This window comes from Hippocampus zosterae, chromosome 11, assembly GCF_025434085.1.
Source record: "Hippocampus zosterae strain Florida chromosome 11, ASM2543408v3, whole genome shotgun sequence".
Taxonomy (NCBI): domain Eukaryota; kingdom Metazoa; phylum Chordata; class Actinopteri; order Syngnathiformes; family Syngnathidae; genus Hippocampus; species Hippocampus zosterae.
Window position 1 is genome coordinate 18557581 of NC_067461.1, and position 20955 is coordinate 18578535.

The 20955-nt window shown below is 42.8% G+C and overlaps 2 protein-coding genes and 1 non-coding gene across 3 annotated transcripts in view; 2 read left to right on the forward strand and 1 right to left on the reverse strand.

The window, feature by feature from the left end:
- LOC127610703 (tumor-associated calcium signal transducer 2-like) overlaps nt 1-20955 on the forward strand; it is a 248813-nt gene that overhangs the window by 13541 nt on the left and 214317 nt on the right. The gene's annotated exons all lie outside the window — the stretch shown is intronic.
- Nucleotides 1-20955, reverse strand: part of plekhh2 (pleckstrin homology domain containing, family H (with MyTH4 domain) member 2) — a 32846-nt gene that overhangs the window by 6211 nt on the left and 5680 nt on the right. Inside the window, exons 3-21 of the mRNA XM_052081191.1 lie at nt 14914-14976; nt 14692-14841; nt 14231-14314; nt 14023-14104; nt 13760-13945; nt 11549-12420; nt 11078-11153; nt 10905-10999; nt 10630-10789; nt 8864-9000; nt 8536-8649; nt 8383-8469; nt 8078-8236; nt 7844-7924; nt 6982-7161; nt 5993-6101; nt 5429-5541; nt 5015-5194; nt 3632-3729 (exon numbers count right to left, since the gene is read on the reverse strand). Coding sequence (XP_051937151.1) covers nt 3632-3729; nt 5015-5194; nt 5429-5541; nt 5993-6101; nt 6982-7161; nt 7844-7924; nt 8078-8236; nt 8383-8469; nt 8536-8649; nt 8864-9000; nt 10630-10789; nt 10905-10999; nt 11078-11153; nt 11549-12420; nt 13760-13945; nt 14023-14104; nt 14231-14314; nt 14692-14841; nt 14914-14976 — 3026 coding nt within the window. The remainder of the gene's footprint in view (nt 1-3631; nt 3730-5014; nt 5195-5428; nt 5542-5992; nt 6102-6981; nt 7162-7843; nt 7925-8077; nt 8237-8382; nt 8470-8535; nt 8650-8863; nt 9001-10629; nt 10790-10904; nt 11000-11077; nt 11154-11548; nt 12421-13759; nt 13946-14022; nt 14105-14230; nt 14315-14691; nt 14842-14913; nt 14977-20955) is intronic.
- On the forward strand, nt 4300-4393 carry trnai-uau (transfer RNA isoleucine (anticodon UAU)). The gene is made up of 2 exons: nt 4300-4337; nt 4358-4393. It is a non-coding gene; the product is annotated as a tRNA-Ile (tRNA).

Genomic DNA, 20955 nt, shown 5'->3' on the forward strand with positions numbered 1-20955 from the left:
TAATGACATTTTTGTCATTTTGGTTAAGAATAATCACTTGTATAAAATTTTGTAATATATTTAGGACCATACAGGAATGATTTCATGTTTGAAATATCTTTATTTTTAATTTTTTAACATTTTTGAAAAATAAAAATTACCCAGAACAGCAATAGAAAAATGTGAACATCCATTTTGTGTGTGTGTGTGTCTGTGTGCGTGTGTGTGTGTGTGCGTGTGTGTTTGTGTGTGTGTGTGCGTGTGTGTGTCTGTGTGTGTGTCTGTTTGTGTGTATGCATTGCCTGTTTTGCTTTTCTGGCAGTGATCATTGGACACAGGTACATTGTATTTCCTACACCTATTGCTGACTTTGCGATCTTTGTTACTTGGGCAGATCGGACACCTTTTTCTCTTTGGTTGGCCCTGTGTATTTCTTTCCTTTGTGTTAGTGGTGGCTTTTGTCACCCCGCACCTTTTCATTGCTTCAATAATCGGGATTTGCAGTTGGGTGCAGCTTTCTAGTCGACTCCTCATGTGTGGTGTGACAAGCTCCTTTGACAGCTCTTTGAGGAACAGCCGTGCATTGGTGATGCCACTCTTGAAATCTAGGTGATGAGCCATGAAAAAGGTGTAGGCATTTAGGTGTCAATTAGGTTGTACCATTGCACCATGGGCCACCTCTGTGTTTGCCTCTTGCACGTGTAGTTGCCAACCATCTGGTCAATGGTGTCTACACCTCCATTTGTCTCATTGTAAAATTTGATCACTTCTGTTGTTTTCTTTTTGCTATGTTCATCCACTTCTTTGTTGTGGTGCATCGTGCTCAGGAGCACAACAGCTTTTCCTTTCTTTCTGACATAGCTGACCATGGTAAGGCTGTCGTTGAATCCAAACTCTGTGCTGTAAACCTCCCTGGTCTTGGAAAGCTTCATTAGAGTAGGGATGCCTGGCTTGGTCTGACATAGAGTCCCCACAGTAGTGAGTTCCTTCTCCAGGAGATGCTACGCGAGTGGCACACTGGTGAAAAAGTTATCCATGGTGATGCTGCGACCGGTGTTTCTAAATCTACCACACAGCTGCTGGACAATATTTTCTCCCAGATTCTTCTGAACGTCTTCCACTGGTTGTCTCCCCGTGTAAACTATACCATCTATTGCATAGGGGATGCGTGTATCACAAACCCAGATCTTTAGGCCATACTTGGCAGGCTTGCTTGGCATGTACTGTAGAAACTTGCACCTACCCCTGAATGGCACAAGCTGTTCATCCACAGTGACACAATCACTGGGGATGAATTGCTGTCTGCAGTTGACCAGGAACAGGTACCATACATAGCGAAAGACTGCCATATGATCTGTTTCCAGGCGGAAGGACAATTTGTAGATAAATCATAGTCATGAACGACACACAAACATTTTTATATGAAGATACTGTAATACTTAGACGTATCAGCTCTAACTGTATAAAATAATTTTCCTGAGGGGTTCATTTCTGATAGTATAGTCTGCGTGGTCCGCAGTCACTGTATTGCTGACAGCCAAAGTCGATTTGAATCAGTGGTTCCCATTGGACTCCATAGAAAATGTACACGGGTCACTTTTGACCCATTTATGGAAACTTTGGGTAGCAATACAAAAACTGAAATTTCTTAAAATGTATAAAATGTAAGTTAAAATTGTGAATGACATTATATAAAAAACATGTTTTTTGAGGAATACCTGGAATATGAAATTATAATAAATTTCAAGATATTTCAAGAAAAAAACCTCACCGGGTCATTTTTGACCCACATATGCATCTAAGGGTTAAATAAACATTACAAGCAACCAACATCAAAGTTATAGCCCTTTAAAATAGGGCATATCAGCCCCATTTGTTTTTTTGGGGGGGGGTTTTTGGACTCGTGTGTCCAAATTTATCAGTCTCATGTGTCCAAACAGATTACAACACAAAACAAAGATGATATTCAACCCCCCCCCCCCCCCCACCCGCCCCGTAAAAGAAATGGGCCAACAATTAGATGGTAAAACAATAAAATGTTCTTTATATTAATATAAAAAAATGAACAAACAAACAAATAAATACATAATCAGCCCAGTGGTGGCCCGGTAGTCTAGTGGTTAGCACGTCGGCTCCACAGTGCAGAGGTGCCGGGTTCGATTCCAGCTCCGGCCTCCCTGTGTGGAGTTTGCATGTTCTCCCCGGGCCTGTGTGGGTTTTCTCCGGGTGCTCCGGTTTCCTCCCACATTCCAAAATCATGCGTGGCAGGCTGATTGAACACTCTAAAATTGTCCCTCGGTCTGAGTGCGAGTGCGAATGGTTGTTCGTTTCTGTGTGCCCTGCGATTGGCTGGCAACCGATTCAGGGTGTCCACTGCCTACTGCCCGAAGACAGCTGGGATAGGCTCCGTGACCCTAGTGAGGATCAAGCGGCTCGGAAGATGAATGAATGAATAATCAGCCCATGACTTGATTATCAGAATGTCATTCCGGCAAATATCATAATTGGCTTCAAAAAATTATTTTCGGTCAAGCCCTGATCAAGAAATACTATGATAACATTTATATAATCAAATATTTGAACATGTACAATACAGTATACCGTATTGATGATGATAGAAATTCAACTGCTAACTTTGTGAGCACTCAGTTGCTATAAATGGGCCCAAATTATCTGTTTAGTACTGGAAGAAAAGCTGCAACCAAATTATATTAAAATACATTCAAAGCAACCAGCATGACAAGTCCTTAATTTTTGAATAATAATTTCATGAGGTCAACTCTGTCACGTCCCGTGTTTGCCAGCAGGGGGCAGGCCCTGTTTGCCACCTGCACACCTGTCACCCATTTGGGACTAATTACACATACTTTATTTGGGCGCTCTGGCAGTCGACTCACTGCCGTAGTATTCCATGCCGTGCCATTACTCTCGCCGTGTCCTTCTCGTGTGAATTATCTCAAAGTCGATCGACTGTTATTGCGTGCAGTCTTATCCGCTCGTGTGAAAATTCTATAGTTGGCTAATCATTCTCCTTGCTATTTTTTCGCAAGCGTTTTCTGTTACCTCCGTATTTCATTCCTGGTCCTTATTTTGACCAGCGTTTTCTGTTGTTCGCCCAGACGGGGATTTTGTGTTTATTAAATCTCATTTTTGTCTGCCAAACATCTTTTCTGTGTCTGCTATTTCGGGGATCCACTTCCTAATTTGTTGTGCACGAAGCAATCATTCTATCGCTTCGGGCACAACGTGACAAACTCACATTGGAGCAGGATGATGTTTAAACATGTTGTTAAATGGCTGCAAAGAGGCGCAAACAAGAATGATGTGCATAGCACACTTAGTATTACAAAAGCATTGTGTGAAATTTGATGAAATTAGTTCAAGTTCCCGATATGTGGGCACAAATGAGAGCCACGACGTCACGAAAAGCATTTGAGCTCCCACAATGACAGTTAATTCATCAAGGGGGGCCTTTTTAATGCGCACGTCTCCCATTAAGCCTTGTCTACTGTAATTATAATGGCAAATTGTATTTTCAGATGGGATCAGGAAATGATTAGCAAGAATTGTTTACATTTGGAGGGCTAATATGAACTGATATCGCAGGTACTGAACTGCCAATTCATGTGAGGTGTCCGGTGACTCAGCTCACCTGGAATCCTCATGTCTTTTGAGATGCGCTTGGAGCAGCCAGAGGAAAAGATGCTGAGGCAGAAAGAGTCCAACACACAATGCTAAAAACTGCCAACCCTGAAAAGTGACAAATGGCACATCATGCATTAAGACAGCATCACTGGTTTTAAAGTCGAATATAAGCTCAACTTCATTTGATGTCAAGCAGCTAGGCACATATATTGTTTTGTGACAATAAACATACTCTCTAAAACTCAGCAGACTAGCTCTTGATAAGACACCCGCCCCCCCCCCCCCCCGCCACTCCCCAATTTGCCACCTGTCTGGTAGGAAATTGGCTTTGCTATAAGAGCAAAAAACGTTCAGTGCATAAAAAAAGGGTTAGCGTGCAAAGAGGAGAAAGACCCGGAACACAGTGGTGGCAATCAAAGGCAGGGTAAATACTAACGATGTATTACATGTTAAATCATTTATCAATTAATGAAATTAGCAAAATGGTATTTCATTGAGTGTCAAGTGGCTCCCGACTTTACCCTCTCCTTTATCGACTTAATAGCAGTCTTAGTGGAGAACCAATAGCTTGTAATACACCTGGAATCAGAAGACAAAAACTGACACCACCCAAAATAATAAGCAGCCACTCTGAAATAGTATATTGATCTATTGATCTGTTATTTTACTTTTTGAGCACCAGTGGCGCAATCGGTTAGCGTGTGGTACTTATATGACAGTGCACTGTACAGCAATGCTGAGGTTGTGAGTTCAAGCCTCACCTGGTGCATGATTTTGGGGCAAGTGTCATGGGCTTGGGGTTGGGGGTGTGGGGGTCCCTCGTTCAATTTTGGCCAACGAGCAGCAGAAGAATGTGGGTGGCCACATCACCTCGACACACAGCCGTGGTGTTCTTGAACCAGACAGAACTGCTTCAGGGTTGCTAAAAGAGCCCCCAGCTCCAGTATCTATGTTGACCGCAGTGTCAGTGAGTTTTGTGTTTATGGTGTTCGCAAATGTCATGGATTCAAAACAGATATCAAATGTGCACGTATCTCATGACATAAAAGAAGATTCTTCTGGTTCTTTTAAAAAGTGAATTTCTGCCAATTTAGGTTCATTTAAGACTCTAGCTGTAGTGTATTGTCAAGGTGTGACTGTGAGTGTGACTGGTTGCTTGTCTTTATGTGCCCTGGAATTGGCTGGTGACCCACAATCAGCTGGGAGAGGCGACAGTTCACCCACCGACCACCCTTGTGAGGATGGAAGCCAACACTGCCCTCTTTTGGTGACTGACGGAGAACTCATACGAAGTTGCTACGCATCATGATCACGTGACTCTTGCCAGCTGAACCCGAAGAGCCGCGTTATGACTGAGCTACTGTTGCCACCAGGTGGTGAGCATGCGCACCTGTAACGGTCCCGGTTGGCCTTGCGGCTGCCTCTTTGTGGTCTGCTTGATGAGCTGGCAGAAGAACTCGTTTTGAAGCTCAGGGTGGGTCAGACACACTTGTAGGGCACTCTGAGCCAGGGAGACGTGATAGTCGATGGCTGGGGCGTCGATGGCCACATTGATGAACAGCTGGCAAGTCTGAGAAGAAAAGCAAGAGGCACTTAGGATATGTAAGACAAAGAGTACAGAAGCACGGGCTGAGTGATTTATTGCGTGATTAATTGATTGGGTGATTAATTAATCTATTCTGATCTATTCGGCCAGTGTTAATCAGCTTGCTCAAAGAAGTATCTTTGAGCAAGGCACCCAAGTGCAAGACATTCTTTAATAGTAATGATTTTAAACAAAACAAGAGCATGCATATTTCCCTACCTTAAAGAGTTTGACCGCCTCAGTTTGCAGGGCCTGTGAAGGTAGTGTGGTGAGTGGAGACAATAAAGCCTCTTTACTGAAGCATAATGTTGGGTTTCTCCACATCTGAGACTCTGCAAATAAAACAGTAATACAGCTTGAAGAAAACATATGTAAAGTAAATAATAGAACATACTGAAAGTAGCAAGATATTAGAAAACTGCGAGGGCACTCATTTAAATACATACAGTTTTGGAAAATCATTAGTTGTACAAAGACACAAATCAAGTCAGAAAACACAAGAGCCAGAGTTTTGAACAAGTTAATGTTTGGGCTCTCATTTCACACTCTTGGAAAACACCTACTGAGATCCACCCATTGTGAAACCAGAGCGACCACATTGAGGCAGAAATCTGATCTTTATGGATCCCAAATCAAGCATGCAAGTGCTTTGGGATCTGATTTGCTCAAATTGGATTTCATGTGATAGTTTTGGTTTAGACTTCATAAAATCAGAATAGATATATTGTGGATATGATGACCCAAAAATGCTGGCAGTCTGAAAGAGGAGTTACACATGCTTACTTGAATCTCCATCCACTTGAAAGAGTTTCCCCACCAGTTTTTCAAACTCAGTGCCGACTTTCCCCATCATGGTTCCTGCTGCGACACACAGGTGGTACAGCCACGAATCCTGAACAAAAGCATGACTCTAACGTCAATAACATCACTTTGATGGAATAAGCCCCATTTCTGACAAGATTAGTTCTCATGAATGTATTATGAAGAAAGATGAAGAAGGCTTGCTAATTGCTAACAGATAACCTGAAAACCGACACGTATCGTTAATCACCGGAATTAAGTGCTTGGGTGATCCAGTACACTTTTCACGGATGTCTGACTGGAACCACATTAAGGAAGAGCATATCCAACTTTGACCAGCAAAATAGCAGGCAATATAATAAGTGTCGGGACAGAAAATGATAGAAAACAACATTCAACAGGACAGACACTGGAAATTAATTCCGTTCCTTTACAGTGTATGTTAAGCAGCAAAGAAGAGGCCTATGACCTTAAAAGTATACTAATAGAGAATAAAACATGAATATTAATCATGTTATTTTTCAGAATGCAGTTCAGCATTTCGATTTGGGCTTTGGCTTACAGTAGATATTCCTTTAAAAAAAAATCAATGTACCTTTGTGTTTGAAAGTGCACAACAGAAAATGTTTCCAGGTAAGAAAATTCAGTTTGCTGTGATGCACAATGCAAATTCAAGAAAAAAAACCCTGTAGATTAAAAGAAAGGCAATTGTTCAATTGTTATGTTATATTGTTATATTACATGTTATACTGTCGTACTTTAATTGTTTAATAAAAATTGCTTCTCAAAATGAGTAAGTTGCTCTATAAATGGTCATACAGCAAAAGAGTGAATGGCTCTTTTCCTCCTGACCACCACAGGTACACTTTAAACATTGATTAGCAAAACTGATCCATAAGGAAAAAAAGGTATTTCGAGCATGGTAACACTTTGTCTCTTATATGTGTAGTATGGATAAAAAAGTGACTGACCTTCTCATGGCCAGATTCAATGAGCAGGTAAGTCGGTTCTTGATCCTGTGGATGGATAGCGATAGTATAGGATACTACCCGTGATCCACCCCCACATGCTTTCAAGCCCTCGTCCGAGTCCCGAGACTTGTCCACCTCTTCCACTTGGGCATCCCAAAGCTTTATCTGACCCAGTGGAAACTGAGACAATAGATAAAAATTAAACAGCAAAATCAACAAGGGCTCTTTTTTATTTTTCATTCAATCATACCACCACTTGTGGCTGAAATCTGCTTTGAAGGTGGTAAATACAAATAGAGAGTGGAACAACTTCAAAGTGTGCTTTTTTTGGACCAGTTGGTCAAATTTGTGTCACGTGTCAAGACAAATTGGAAATAGTTCAAGTGTTGAAATCCTCTCGCACCCGACATAAAGTTTTTATACCAATGACGCCCCAAACTGAAAAGCATAAGTAGATACCAAAATCATGTTTATGTTATGGTTAATATGCCAATATGATATCAGGGTAAAATGTAAACAACAAAGTTGCTTTGCATGATTTTTCTTAATATATTGCTATTCTGAAAAAAAAAGCCAATATAGAGCACGTTATTATTTCTGACAATTTTTTCTTAACTTATAAAGATGCCCAATTGTGCAGTTTTTGTGGTTGTTATGAGCAATTCTGAACAGAAACATTTTTAAAGATTCTGTGTTATGTTTTGAGTTTTTATGATGATTATCATCCTTTCATGGTAAAATGTGAATATTTTGAGCGATGCTGTCATTCATGAGTAGAAAATTATTATCAATGAAGTATTTTGAAAAGCAGTAAATCAATTACATTTTCTGAATAAACTGAAACTAATTTTGTAAATTGTACCTTGTCCTCTTGGCTCCGAAAGTAATACAGAGTTTTGCCAATCAGAGCACACCAAACCCGCTTAGAGCAGCCATGCTTTACCTGCCATTGACAAAATGAATTTTATCATTTCAGAAATTGAATGAAAACAGGTCAAAAGAACAGTGGAGTGTACATAATGAAGCAACACGGGAGGCAAATGACTTAGTAATTGCAAATGGTTTCATTTGGCAAAATCGAATGCAATGATGTGACCTTGATAAGCTGTCCCTTCATGTTGGGTCTTATATCCGGCTGAGTGTAGAGTGGACTTGCAGCTTTGACTCTGAGCACACTCTGCAGCACCGCGAGCCATTCCTCGAGCAGATTAGGTGAGTCGGCTTTCAGGTAGTACACCCGCTTTCCTGTCACTATCTACACAAAGTAATAAGAAATGTAGTACAAGGGAAAATGATGCAAAAAAGGGTGCCATAGCTTCCATGGTTTCTGAGCAAAGGAACTTGAAATAAATGAACATGTTGTCATATTTAATGTTTGGAACACAACACAAGAGTCAATACCTGGAGCACTTGTTTTCCTTCTCCTCGTGCGATGTTGCTGGTGGCATTGACCTCAATCTGACCTTGTGGTTTCCTGATCACATCACTCTGCCGAAACATGACCATATATAAGAGCTCACAACAGCATTAATAGATCTCTTGCAACACACTCACTGGGGATTTATAATAAAGAAGCTCTCCATCTTTCAAGACGAACCAGCGCCTCTTCCAGGTTTTCTTCCATGTCTTCACCATTTTCAGCAGGTAGCCAGATTTCTCCATTGACTCCTTAAACAGGGAATATTCAGAACGAGAATTACACTAACATTACTGGCTATTTTGTCAAAAACACACCAAATTCAATTTTGGGCCACGGTTGTCAAAATGGATGATTGTTGTTTTTAAAACTCATTCAGTACCAGCCAATTCTGGACCAAGTCTGAAAAGACGTTTAAAAACAGCTTTGGGAGTGAATGAGTTAAATACTAAATCCTGTGCATACACTTTTGCTGTTGTCACCAGCAGAGGAGCAGGTTTTGGGGAATTTTGGCTCTGGTTCCGAGCACTCAGTATCGGTGGAATAGGCATCAGGTGGGATGGCATAGTCACTCTCTGATGTCATTGAAGACGTGGATACAGCTGCAAGTGAAGCAAAAGCGGTGTAACATATGGTATACAGTTATGGTCACAATCCACACCCGATACATGTTTTTTTAAAACGGAAAACAAAATGATCATATTGCATATTCCATCACAGGTTTCATACTGACAAACAACCAATCACATCGAGTGTTAAATTAACCTAAGATGCATGTTTTGAGACCGTGAGAGGAAGTCAGAGACCCAGAAAACTCCCACGTAAACAGAAGAAGACGAACGACACGGAGGACACCTTGGACCTGCCATTTGCAGGGCGCATATGGACACACTCACATTCACACCGATGGACAATTTGGACTTCAGAGCAGTGTTGTCCAGTATATGGCCTGGGGGCCATTTGCAACCCACTATCCATGTTTGGTGTCGTTTGCTTGTATTGTATTACTTACTTTCTCCACTGGGTGGCAGAAGAAGAAGAGGAGGAAGGAGAAGAACACAATGAAGAAGAAAAAGAAGTGTATGAGGAGAAGGGAGAAAGGAGACAGTGTGGAGGGTGTGATAGGTGGGTGACGAAAGCCAGACACGTGAGGGGGTGTGAAAGAGTCTGCAGAGAGTATGAGGGGGAGAGGGAAGGAGGGAGAGGGAAGGGAGCGGGCGTGGCGCGTGAAGGGAGGGCAGGGGAGGGGCGAAGGGCGAATGGGGAGGGGGGTCGCGGAGGGAGAAGGGTAGCTTGCGGGAGGTGTGGGAAGGAAATGTTGGCGGGGAACCTTGCGAGACACCAACGGGATTCGTGCCGGGTGTGGGACCCGGGAGGGGGGGCAAGTCCCTGACGGGGGCCGATTGCCCAGGATCGGATCGGAAGAAAAAGAAGAAATTGTTTCTCATTTGTGATTTCCTCATTTTCGACTGATCACACACCAATAGAATGTGAGCAAAATTTGCATTCATCATACCGTATTCATATTCATTATACGTATTGTGCAAGATTTTATTGGTCAAATATTGAGAAAAAAAAACAACAACCTGATACGATCCAAAAATATGAAAGATGTTTTTGAAATTTGTGTCCAAAACATAAATAGTGACACATACACAACTGTGGTAAATATTTGCTCTTGACCAGTGTATTTTTTCCTTCTGACTGTATCTTAAATACAACCCAACTGTGATTAAGTATTAGACTGTGTCCATCCATCCATCCATCCTTTTTCTGAACCGCTTATCCTCACAAGGGCCTCAGGTGTGCAGGAGCCTAGCCCAGCTGTCTTGGGGCAGGAGGCGGGGGGCCCCCTGAACTGTTTGCCAGCCAATCATCAGGGCACACATAGATGAACAACCATTCGCACACTCACACCAAGAGGCAAATTTCAAGAGTCTCAAATGAACCTGCCATGGATGATTTTCAAATGTGGGCGTAAACTGGAGTCCCCCGGAGAAAACCCACACAGGCAAGGGGTGAACATGCAAACTCCACACAGGAATGCCAGAATCGAACCCTGCACCTCAGCACTGAGGCGGACGTGCTAACCAGTTGAACACCCTGCAAATGTTTGACTGTACTAATTGATATAATAAAAGATAGAATGTTATACACTTTTATGAATATATTTCCCACTGATTTTCTTCAGCTGCAGATGGTAAGGTAATTTCCTTGCAGTATAAGTGTACCTCTTTTGACAGAGCATGGGCTGCCTGGGTTGCTGTCCTTGTGGGAGCCGGAGGCCGTGTGTGAACTGCATAACGAACCATCCTCCTCTTCAGAACTGGATGACTCCTCAGAACTACATGACTCATCTAAGTATGGATTGTTACTCAACAAAGTGGCTTTCTGCAGGGACAAGGGGTTTAGTTTTGGTGTTCACAAATTACAGACATACTTCATACTAAAGTAAACATGCATGCCCAACACACAAAACCAGAGCGTTGCACATAGTTGTACTTACCCCCTTCAGAGTAGTGTAAACTGGTGTGGTCATATTTCTATAAATGAGGGCTGTGTATATTACAAAGGCAGGACAGGAGGATTGCAGAGAGGGATCTACAAAACAGAGTAAAGCTCTCAGGAAAACATCAGAATGTAACTTTGTCATCATGAATATCAGACTCACTACCTTACCTTTGCTTGTTGAATCTTTGCATGATGTTTCGGACAGCCTGATTCCTGATTTAGCCACCGCGTAAATGCGACTCTCCTTTGGAGACAGTAATTAAGATACCAGTCACAACATACTGTAGTTACACCTGAACCGCCATAGGAAGTCCAAACACAAGAGAAATATAATCGCAGAGTGAAAAAAAAAATCCGATCTAATGGAATGATCCCATGACTAACTGAGATTTTCTTTTGGTACCAGTGTTGAGCAAGATAAAGAAAAAATGAAAAAGAGTTGTTTTGCATATCTCTGCCCTGGCTGCTCATTATAATACGGTTATGAAAAAGAACAGTTGTGCTTAGCCTTGATGTGCAGACATTTTGATGATAAATGAATACATCAAGTAGAAATTGCTGAGCTATTGAGACTATATAATAATGTACATATTAGGATATAAATCAATGAGTCTTTTTGTGTGGGAATCATAATCTTACCCAGGAGGGGAGCCTGTGTAAAGGCGGCGTGGGAGGTGAGCTGTGACTGTCTGTGTTTAGTTCCGGACACCCAGAAGTTGGGTCAGGTGTGGCCTGTATGGAAAGCGCTGTGGGTTTGCTACGAGAGCTGGGGCGAACCTGCAAGGATGGATCCTTGCCTGTTTCCATGTCGACCTCCTGCACTTGGTCAAGGTCGGTTTCCTCTGGTCGAGGGGAGCGCAACATGCTGAGGGCGTTACGTGTTTGTCCGGGTGCTGGCTCCGTGCTGATTGGTGGTTGGCTCAAATGTTTCTTGTTCATAGCGACGTGAGTAAACCCCAACCCTGCTGGGGTCCGCAATCTGGGTTGTTTGGGTGAAGCAGGGTTATCTCTCAGGTCTTGGGGCGGGTTGGGTCGTTTGGGAGTGAGAGCTGGCGTGACGACGGGGCTTGGAGTGTTGAGTTCGCTGGACGAGGATGACGAGTCAAGTCTCTGCGACTGGAATCGTTTGTTGAGCTCCTCAGGGGTGCAGTCCTCCTTCCTTTTACACTCCCCAGGTAGCCCATCCGACATTGCCAGAATGCTGAAGCTGGGCCGCTCCACTCGCTGCATGTCGTCGTCAAACAGAGAACTGCTGTCATCCGAGGCTGTCAGGCAGGCCTCGCTCCCAGCGCGACTTAAATCCAGACCACCTTCTCCGACTTCACGCCCTCCTCCTCCTTCAGCACTCGAGAGTGCTGAGGAAACAGTACAAGAATCGCGGCTGCTTGCTCTGAAGTCCAACGCATTCATGTTCTCATTCTCATCCAGATGAGTAGCCAGCAGCCCTGTTTGATCTGGGCTCTGGACTTCGGCACCTGTGGCTGAGGAGGCTGTCTGCTTACTTCGAATGTCTGTCAGAGTAAAAAAGTGGATACTGTGTGTCTTACTTCATACATATTCAATACTTAATCGAATGAGATCCAACATCTCTCATTTTCAAAGACAATAATACTCAGACCTCCGTTTGCAGTTTAGGATCTGTACTTAATAGTACTTACTCCCCACCTCTGCTCAAGGAGTTTCAACTTTAATCCAAAAGTCACGTTTTAGTACTAAAATCCAGGAGTGGGTGTTGTTGCTCAGTGCGGTTCGTGAAATGATCGTCCTGCATACCAATCAGTCGTTCACCGGTCTTGTAGCAGCAAAGAAAAACAATGTCCAATGAAAAATGTGTAAAAGAAGCTAGACAATCATACTAGAAATGTGGGGAGGAGGTTGAAGGCATCACCTATCGTCTGCCTTTCACAATGTGTTGACATCCTTTCTTCCAAAGCTAGCTTCATTCCACGTGGAGACTAGAGTGTCTCTCACGAGCATTTTTGCCACGAGACGAGTGAAAGACCGTGGACGGTCATTTCACTAACCGCACTGAACAACAGCATACTGCTGTTGACCAATGACCACACCCAGTGTTGTAAGAGTTTGGGATTTTTCATTTTCGTAGTTTTTATTATCGGTTTAAGTTTTGTTTTTTAAATTCACTTAATTTGAATTCATTTTGAGAACAGGTTTACTATTGTTGTTGTTGTTTTTTTTTTGAAAATGCTTTATTTTAGTTTAATCCTTGTTAGTTTTAGTAATATATGGACTATATGTGTTGAGTGCAAGATTTAGAAAAAGGTCACGAAATATTATCTTAGAAAATAGAGTAATCTACAATTATCATAGACATGTTTAACCTAAAATTTCTTCTGTACGGTCATACAGCAATAGCGCAATAAATACATGTAAAACAAACCCCAAAACCTGATGTATGTCATAGTTGTGAAAGCGCTATATAAATCAGCATGTATTGAATTGTATTGTATTGTATTATATTAATTGGAAAAGACGAAAATAAATATTATCAAAAATAATTTTAGTTAGTTTTATAAACGTAACACACGGCTTCAGCTATTTTTTTGTTTTTTAAAAGCATTAAAAAAAATTCTCATGAACAAAAACGTTTTTTTTCAACTTTAGTTTTAGTTGCTTTGTGAGTTTTTGTGAACTCTAATTACCTTGCTCCAAAGCTGTCATTTAGAACTGAAGAAGCCATTTCGATAAAACGTGAAACATCTTCAGCAAATAAGAATAAATCCAGTGGTCAACCTTGGTGGACGATCATAACCTGGATGACTGAGAATCTACACCGCATTCCCACCTCAGCCTTATTCGTAGCACTTGTTTCTTTATATAAAGTATTCTTACCAATGTTGACCCTGCCTTCAGTTTCTTCCTCAACGCTGAGGCTCCTCTGTGAGGGAATGGGCCCGGTCAGAACCTGCGCGCTCTTTCCTCTCACCTGGAAGCAGCCAAATGTCAGGCTGCTAACCCGGTGGGCTTCAACAGACTTGCCCAGAGCTACTCGTTTATCGGAACATTTCTGTTCAAATTCTGAAAAATGACCAACACATAATAATGATGTGGCATCTTTTCGCAGATGAATGGATAGCCTTGGATCTCATACTGACCATCCATTTTCTTCTTTAGCTCACCAATCTGAGCTTCCTGTTGTTTGTTGGTTTCTCTTAGTGCGGCGTTCTCTACCTCAAACTGAGGATGAAACATGTCTTTAGCGGAGGTAGTTGGACTCAAGTAACCCACGAAATGATCATACAGAAAAAGTACATTATCAATTTAATCTGTGCGTCCGTGTTGTTTTCCCTTTTTTTTCCCTACCTCTGACAACTTCAGCATCACCCATTCCTTTATCTTGGCTGCTTTGTCCTCCACGGTCTTGGCATCTTGAAGCCTTGACTGTTTCTGTAACAGGGATACACACACAATGCACAGGTCACAGAAGCACACACATCAATCATTGTTCCCTGTAAAGCAAGCAGCTGGAGGACATTAAACCGAGCGTATTTTTTTTTCTTCCAATAATGATATTAATGATCGATCCTTGAAACAAAGGACATACTTTGAGTTGTATAATTTGTAGGCAGTAGTATTTGGAGGATATGTGGTTGGGGTTTTGCATTTCACAGTTTACAATGTCGGCAGGTGTGCTTTAACCTCCATATAATCCATTACAAAAGCACGCCGGTCTGTTGTCCGACCTATGGCTGTTACATACAGACTGAAAATCTACTAATATGCAACTGTGCGTGGGAGACAGAATGTGTGTGTGCACGTTTTACCTGCTCTTCCAACCGCTGCTCCAGCCGGGTGATGATATCTTCCTTTTCCTCCACTAAGGCTTGTAGCTCCTGGCAGCGCTCAAACCAAAGCTTCTCAGAGTTTTCGGGCTGACCTTCTGGGGCCCTCAGCTTCTCCTCCATCCACTGCGCCTGGAGTTATACATGGGTAAACTACAAAGAGCACATCCCATACAGTCAACATGAAGCCGTTTGCTGACTGACCTGCTGCTTTGCGGTGAAAGCTCGTTTTTCCGCATCAAGCACTTGCATCTCCAGTTGTTGAATCTGTGACACAACAGAAGACGGAGTATCTGCTCATGCTTTCAAACACATTGCTTAAAATAAAGATGGATGTAAGATGAAGATGGCTGTGTAGATGAATAAATAACACAATGACTAACATGGTATACTAAAAACGAGATCAAAAATAAGATAATTACCAAAAAAAGATAATAAAAAAGATACAGGAGCTTTAAAGCAAGTAAAGCAAGACTAAAAAGGTGGATGTTGAACCTCCTCTTAGAAATATCAATGCTGAGTACGTTCAGCCGGCGGTATCAATTCACCTTTATGTGTGTCATGTCATACAGAGACAAAACAAAACATGTTATAACCTTGAACAACAGTTACCTGTTCAATAAAAGCCCCCAATCCCCACCCCACCATTTAGGCTACTTATGCAGTACCATGTCATTTGGTGTTTTGATCCAATGCCTTTCAGATGACTTTAGAGGACAGACTTGACTTCTTAAAAACATGTTGGTGTAAAGCATAAGCTGAATTTAGCAGGACATTTGTGGCTTTGTCAGGCCTCGCAATTGCAACATTGATTATTATTATGATATTATATATATATATATATATATATATATATATATATATATATATATATATATATATATATATATATATCTGAGACATTCTACTCAGAGAATGTCTCAGACAATGGGGAACAGAAGATGAGGCGCTGGAAGAGGGACCATCATGGGAGGACAAGCCCCTACACGGGATGTACCACCGGACCATAACTGAAGTGGCTGATCTCAAGAAGTCCTATCAGTGGCTAGAGAGGGCTGGCCTGAAGGACAGCACAGAGGCACTCATCCTGGCTGCTCAGGAACAGGCCTTGAGCACCAGAGCCATCGAGGCCCAGATATACCACACCAGACAAGACCCAAGGTGCAGGTTGTGCAAAGAGGCACCTGAGACGATCCAACACATAACTGCAGGGTGTAAGATGCTGGCAGGGAAAGCCTACATGGAACGCCATAACCAGGTGGCTGGCATAGTCTACCGAAACATCTGTGCGGAGTATGGACTGGAAACCCCAAGGTCAAAATGGGAAACACCTCCGAAGGTGGTGGAGAATGACAGAGCGAAGATCCTGTGGGACTTCCAGATCCAGACTGACAAGATGGTAATGGCGAACCAACCAGATATCGTGATCATAGATAAAGGGCAGAGGAAAGCCGTTGTAGTGGATGTAGCGGTCCCTAGTGATGGAAACATCAGGAAGAAGGAACATGAGAAACTCGAGAAATACCAAGGGCTCAGAGAAGAGCTGGAGAGAGCCTGGAAGGTAAAGGTGACAGTCGTGCCTGTGGTGGTCGGAGCACTCGGTGCAGTGACCCCCAAACTAGATGAGTGGTTGCAACAGATCCCGGGAACAACATCGGACATCTCAGTCCAGAAATGTGCAGTGCTGGGAACAGCAAGGATACTGCGCAGAACCCTCAAGCTTCCTGGCCTCTGGTAGAGGACCCGAGCTGAATGAGGGACGGACACCACCCGAGGGGTGAGATGAGGATTTTTTTTTTTTTTTTTTATATATATATATATATGGATGTGGAAAACCACACTTGAAGCCAATGGCAAGCCACTTACCCAAGTGTCCATCAAATGTGGCATATACCAAGGTGATGCACTCTCTCCACTGCTGTTCTGCATAGAACTGAACACCCTAAGCCAAGTAATCACCAAGACAGGCTATGGATACCGCCTCAGAAATGGAGCTACAATCAGCCACCTCCTCTACATGGATGACATAAAGCTGTATGCTAAGAGCGAAAGGGACATAGATTCCCTGATCCACACAACCAGGATCTACAGCAGCGACATCGGGATGTCATTCGGGCTTGAGAAATGTAGTCGGATGGTGACTAAGAGAGGAAAGGTAATCCGCACTGAAGGGGTCTCACTCCCTGAAGGAACAATAGCAGACATTGAGGACAGCTACAAGCACCTTGGTATACCACAAGCCAATGGCAACCTCAAACTGGCAACAAGGAAAGCGGCTCCGGCCAAATACCTCCAGCGAGTGAGGCAAGTCCTAAGAAACCAGCTCAATGGCAAGAATAAGACCCGGGCAATAAACAGCTATGCCCTGCCAGTGATCAGATACCCTGCAGGAATAATAAGGTGGCCAAAGGAAGAGATTCCGACCACGGACGTTAAGACCCGAAAGCTCCTAACCATGCATGGAGGGTTCCATCCCAAATCCAGCACCCTGAGACTGTACGCAAGCCGAAAGGAAGGAAGCCGGGGACTAGTGAGTGTGAGAGCCACTGTCCAGGATGAAACATCCAAGCTCCATGAATACATCAAGGAGAAGGCTCCAACGGATGACGTACTCAGAGAATGTCTCAGACAATGGGGAACAGAAGATGAGGCGCTGGAAGAGGGACCATCATGGGAGGACTAGCCCCTACACGGGATGTACCACCGGACCATAACTGAAGTGGCTGATCTCAAGAAGTCCTATCAGTGGCTAGAGAGGGCTGGCCTGAAGGACAGCACAGAGGCACTCATCCTGGCTGCTCAGGAGCAGGCCTTGAGCACCAGAGCCATTGATGCCCAGATATACCACACCAGACAAGACCCAAGGTGTAGGTTGTGCAAAGAGGCACCTGAGACGATCTAACACATAACTGCAGGGTGTAAGGTGCTGGCAGGGAAAGCCTACATGGAACGCCATAACCAGGTGGCTGGCATAGTCTACCGAAACATCTGTGCGGAGTATGGACTGGAAACCCCAAGGTCAAAATGGGAAACACCTCCGAAGGTGGTGGAGAATGACAGAGCGAAGATCCTGTGGGACTTCCAGATCCAGACTGACAAGATGGTAATGGCGAACCAACCAGATATCGTGATCATAGATAAAGGGCAAAGGAAAACCTTTGTAGTGGATGTAGCGGTCCCAAGTGATGGAAACATCAGTAAGAAGGAACATGAGAAACTTGAGAAATACCAAGGGCTCAGAGAGGAGCTGGAGAGAGCCTGGAAGGTAAAGGTGACAGTCGTGTCTGTGGTGGTCGGAGCACTCGGGGCAGTGACCCCCAAACTAGATGAGTGGTTGCAACAGATCCCGGGAACAACATCGGACATCTCAGACCAGAAATGTGCAGTGCTGGGAACAGCAAGGATACTGCGCAGAACCCTCAAGCTTCCTGGCCTCTGGTAGAGGACCCGAGCTGAATGAGGGACGGACACCACCCGAGGGGTGAGATGAGGATTTATATATATATATATATATATATATATATATATATATATATATATATATATATATATATATATATACATATACACACACACACACACACACACACACAGTATATTATTGATTATTATTATTATTTTCCAAATTGTTCAGCCCTGCTTTAACGTGCATGTTTCTGGAATGTGGGATGAAACATGCAAGCACAGAAAGAACATGGCAACTCCCCACAGGAAGGCTCCAGCCGAAATTCAAACCTAGAAGACATAAGAACTCTGAGGCAGATGGGCTAAACACTTTGAGTATGAAAGCCAGCGTGAAATGCGTTTCCTTCGCTAAAGTCAAAAACACACGCACGGACAGTTTTGTTTTATAACTGTTGCAGTCAGTGCCTTCAATGAGTAACATAATGCCAAGGATGTGTAACATCTATAAAGGTACAAATGCAAACCTGCAACATTTGTTAAAACTGTAGCAACACAAACAGGGTACAAAATTCACGGAATCTACAGCACGCATGCATACATGTCATACCTGTCAACTTTTCGGAGCGCCAACCTGTATAAATTATCAAAAAATCCTTATAAAGAGTAAAAAATCCTTATAACACACCAAAGCATTTTATATGCCAAAATAACGGCAGAAAAAAACCCACGAAATTTTCAATGATATTTATTGTAGATCTCCATAATACAATGTCTGATTAATGTCTAATCATCATTCTACTTAGTGGCATTACTGTGTTCAGAGTTGTATTCCTGCATTACTTTTTTCACCAACTCCAAATCATTTGGAGTTGGTGAAAAAAAAAACCCGTAAATTTTCGGAATCCGTATGATTTGTGGGATTCACCACAAAATCCATATGAACTATGGCTAAACCGTATGAGTTGACAGGTATGACATGTGCACCCCTCCACTACAGTAAACTGTCAGCGTATACACCAGGCATCGTGAGGATAGGGATGACTTGAGAAATTTCCTTCTGACGTTCTCAGCTTTCAAGTGGTGGGAGCCTCTGGGAAAGCTTCTTCAACTCAAATTCGGGGGCTTCGGTGAGGATTATATGTCAATGGAAAATCATAATGGGTTCATTGACATAATCCTCAAACATTTCGCTTCATGTGTTTATATGAAAGTACAAAGAAGACAAGAGCTTCTCCAAGTTTCCAGCGCTCCCGATAAAGCCAAAACAATCTCTCTCCAAGGGAGACTTAATAAAATGAATACAGTATAGGGAGATGTTTTACTTTAGAATTATAACTAAGGTGCAATTTAGTTTGTGCGCGTTAACATGAAAAAAAATCATATTTACTTTTTATTGTTCTTAAGTATTGTGATAGTTTAACCGGGTAAATTATAACCTAAAAATACAAAAGTGTTCCATACAGCACCAGCAGAGAGAAACAATACTGCATTCAGATGCATCGTGGACAGTTGAGGTTGCCATGGCGGTGTTCCCACTCTCACTCTATTTCTGCTCAGACCAACAAACTAAACTCCCTGTTCTCAGAAGCAGCCACACCCTGCCAACGCCATTCATAGTTTCCACAAACCAGGCCTTCTCTGGACACATGGTCTTTTCTTCAGCTTGACCTCCATTTATTGTCACTATCAAGCGAGAGTAACGTGGGTTTATGAGATTACTGTGTGTCGCTGGATGTATCCACACTTGCTCACGGAATTGTGGAACTGTTCAGGATTGTATGTATGGATAGAGTTAGATCATTTATTTGGGATATTGTTAGCAAAACAGGGATGCTTCACTTTTTTGAAAATACTCTCATTTGCTGTATATCATATTGTTAGGTTAAATATTAAATATAAAGCAAATGCAGTCATTCTGTTCGCTGTGAACAAACAAAAAGTTCCCTGTAACTCAAAACACACTCTTCCTCTCGTCACGATACCACAGGCCACTCTAAGTAGCAGATATAGCATCTGGCAGTGAATAGCATGCTAATTACAAGGCATTAGTGCGGCATGCTATAGCTGCATTTTACACATATACCCACGTATACCCACATCCACACACACACACACACACACACACACACACACGCACACACACACACACACACACACAGCAGATTTAACATCAGAGCTCTGTGTGCTTCTCATTCTCAAGGCTATATATGAAGCAAATATCAAACCCTTACAAGCCTGTGCTGTATTTGTGTCATATTCCGTGCAACTACAGTGGGATTAACAGAGAGAGTTCTGGTTTGAACATTGATTTGATTAAACATTAAAAGCAATATTATTCAGGTCTAATCTATGTACCGCCTGGTGAGTGTCGTCAACGCACAAATATGTCCTGTTAGCTCTCCCAAAGCCCCATAACCATCCTTCACTGCTCCGTCACCTCTGCATATATTCCCTAGTCAGATTCAAATGGACTTCCATTCCTGGAATTCCACACCGGGCGCTCTGGGTCCAACCTTTCTTGAACTCAAGCATTCCTCCCCCGTCCACAGCCAGGTCACAAAGCCTCTTTCTCTGCCGTGATGGCACACATTACCTACAGGTTTAGGACCAAAAACACTCAGCCCAGCTGGAAGTTATTCACATTAAATGCTCACAATACCCCATAAAGTGTATAGTTTTTACACGAACAGTATTCAGTCACTGGCCACAGCAATGGCTACACCTGCACAATCAACTACAGCTTTAACTTAGACTGTCAGAGGTCGGAGAAAAAAAAACGTTATTGTGTTTGTAGTCATTCTGACTGACATTTCTAATAAATGGAACCTCTCACGGGGTACC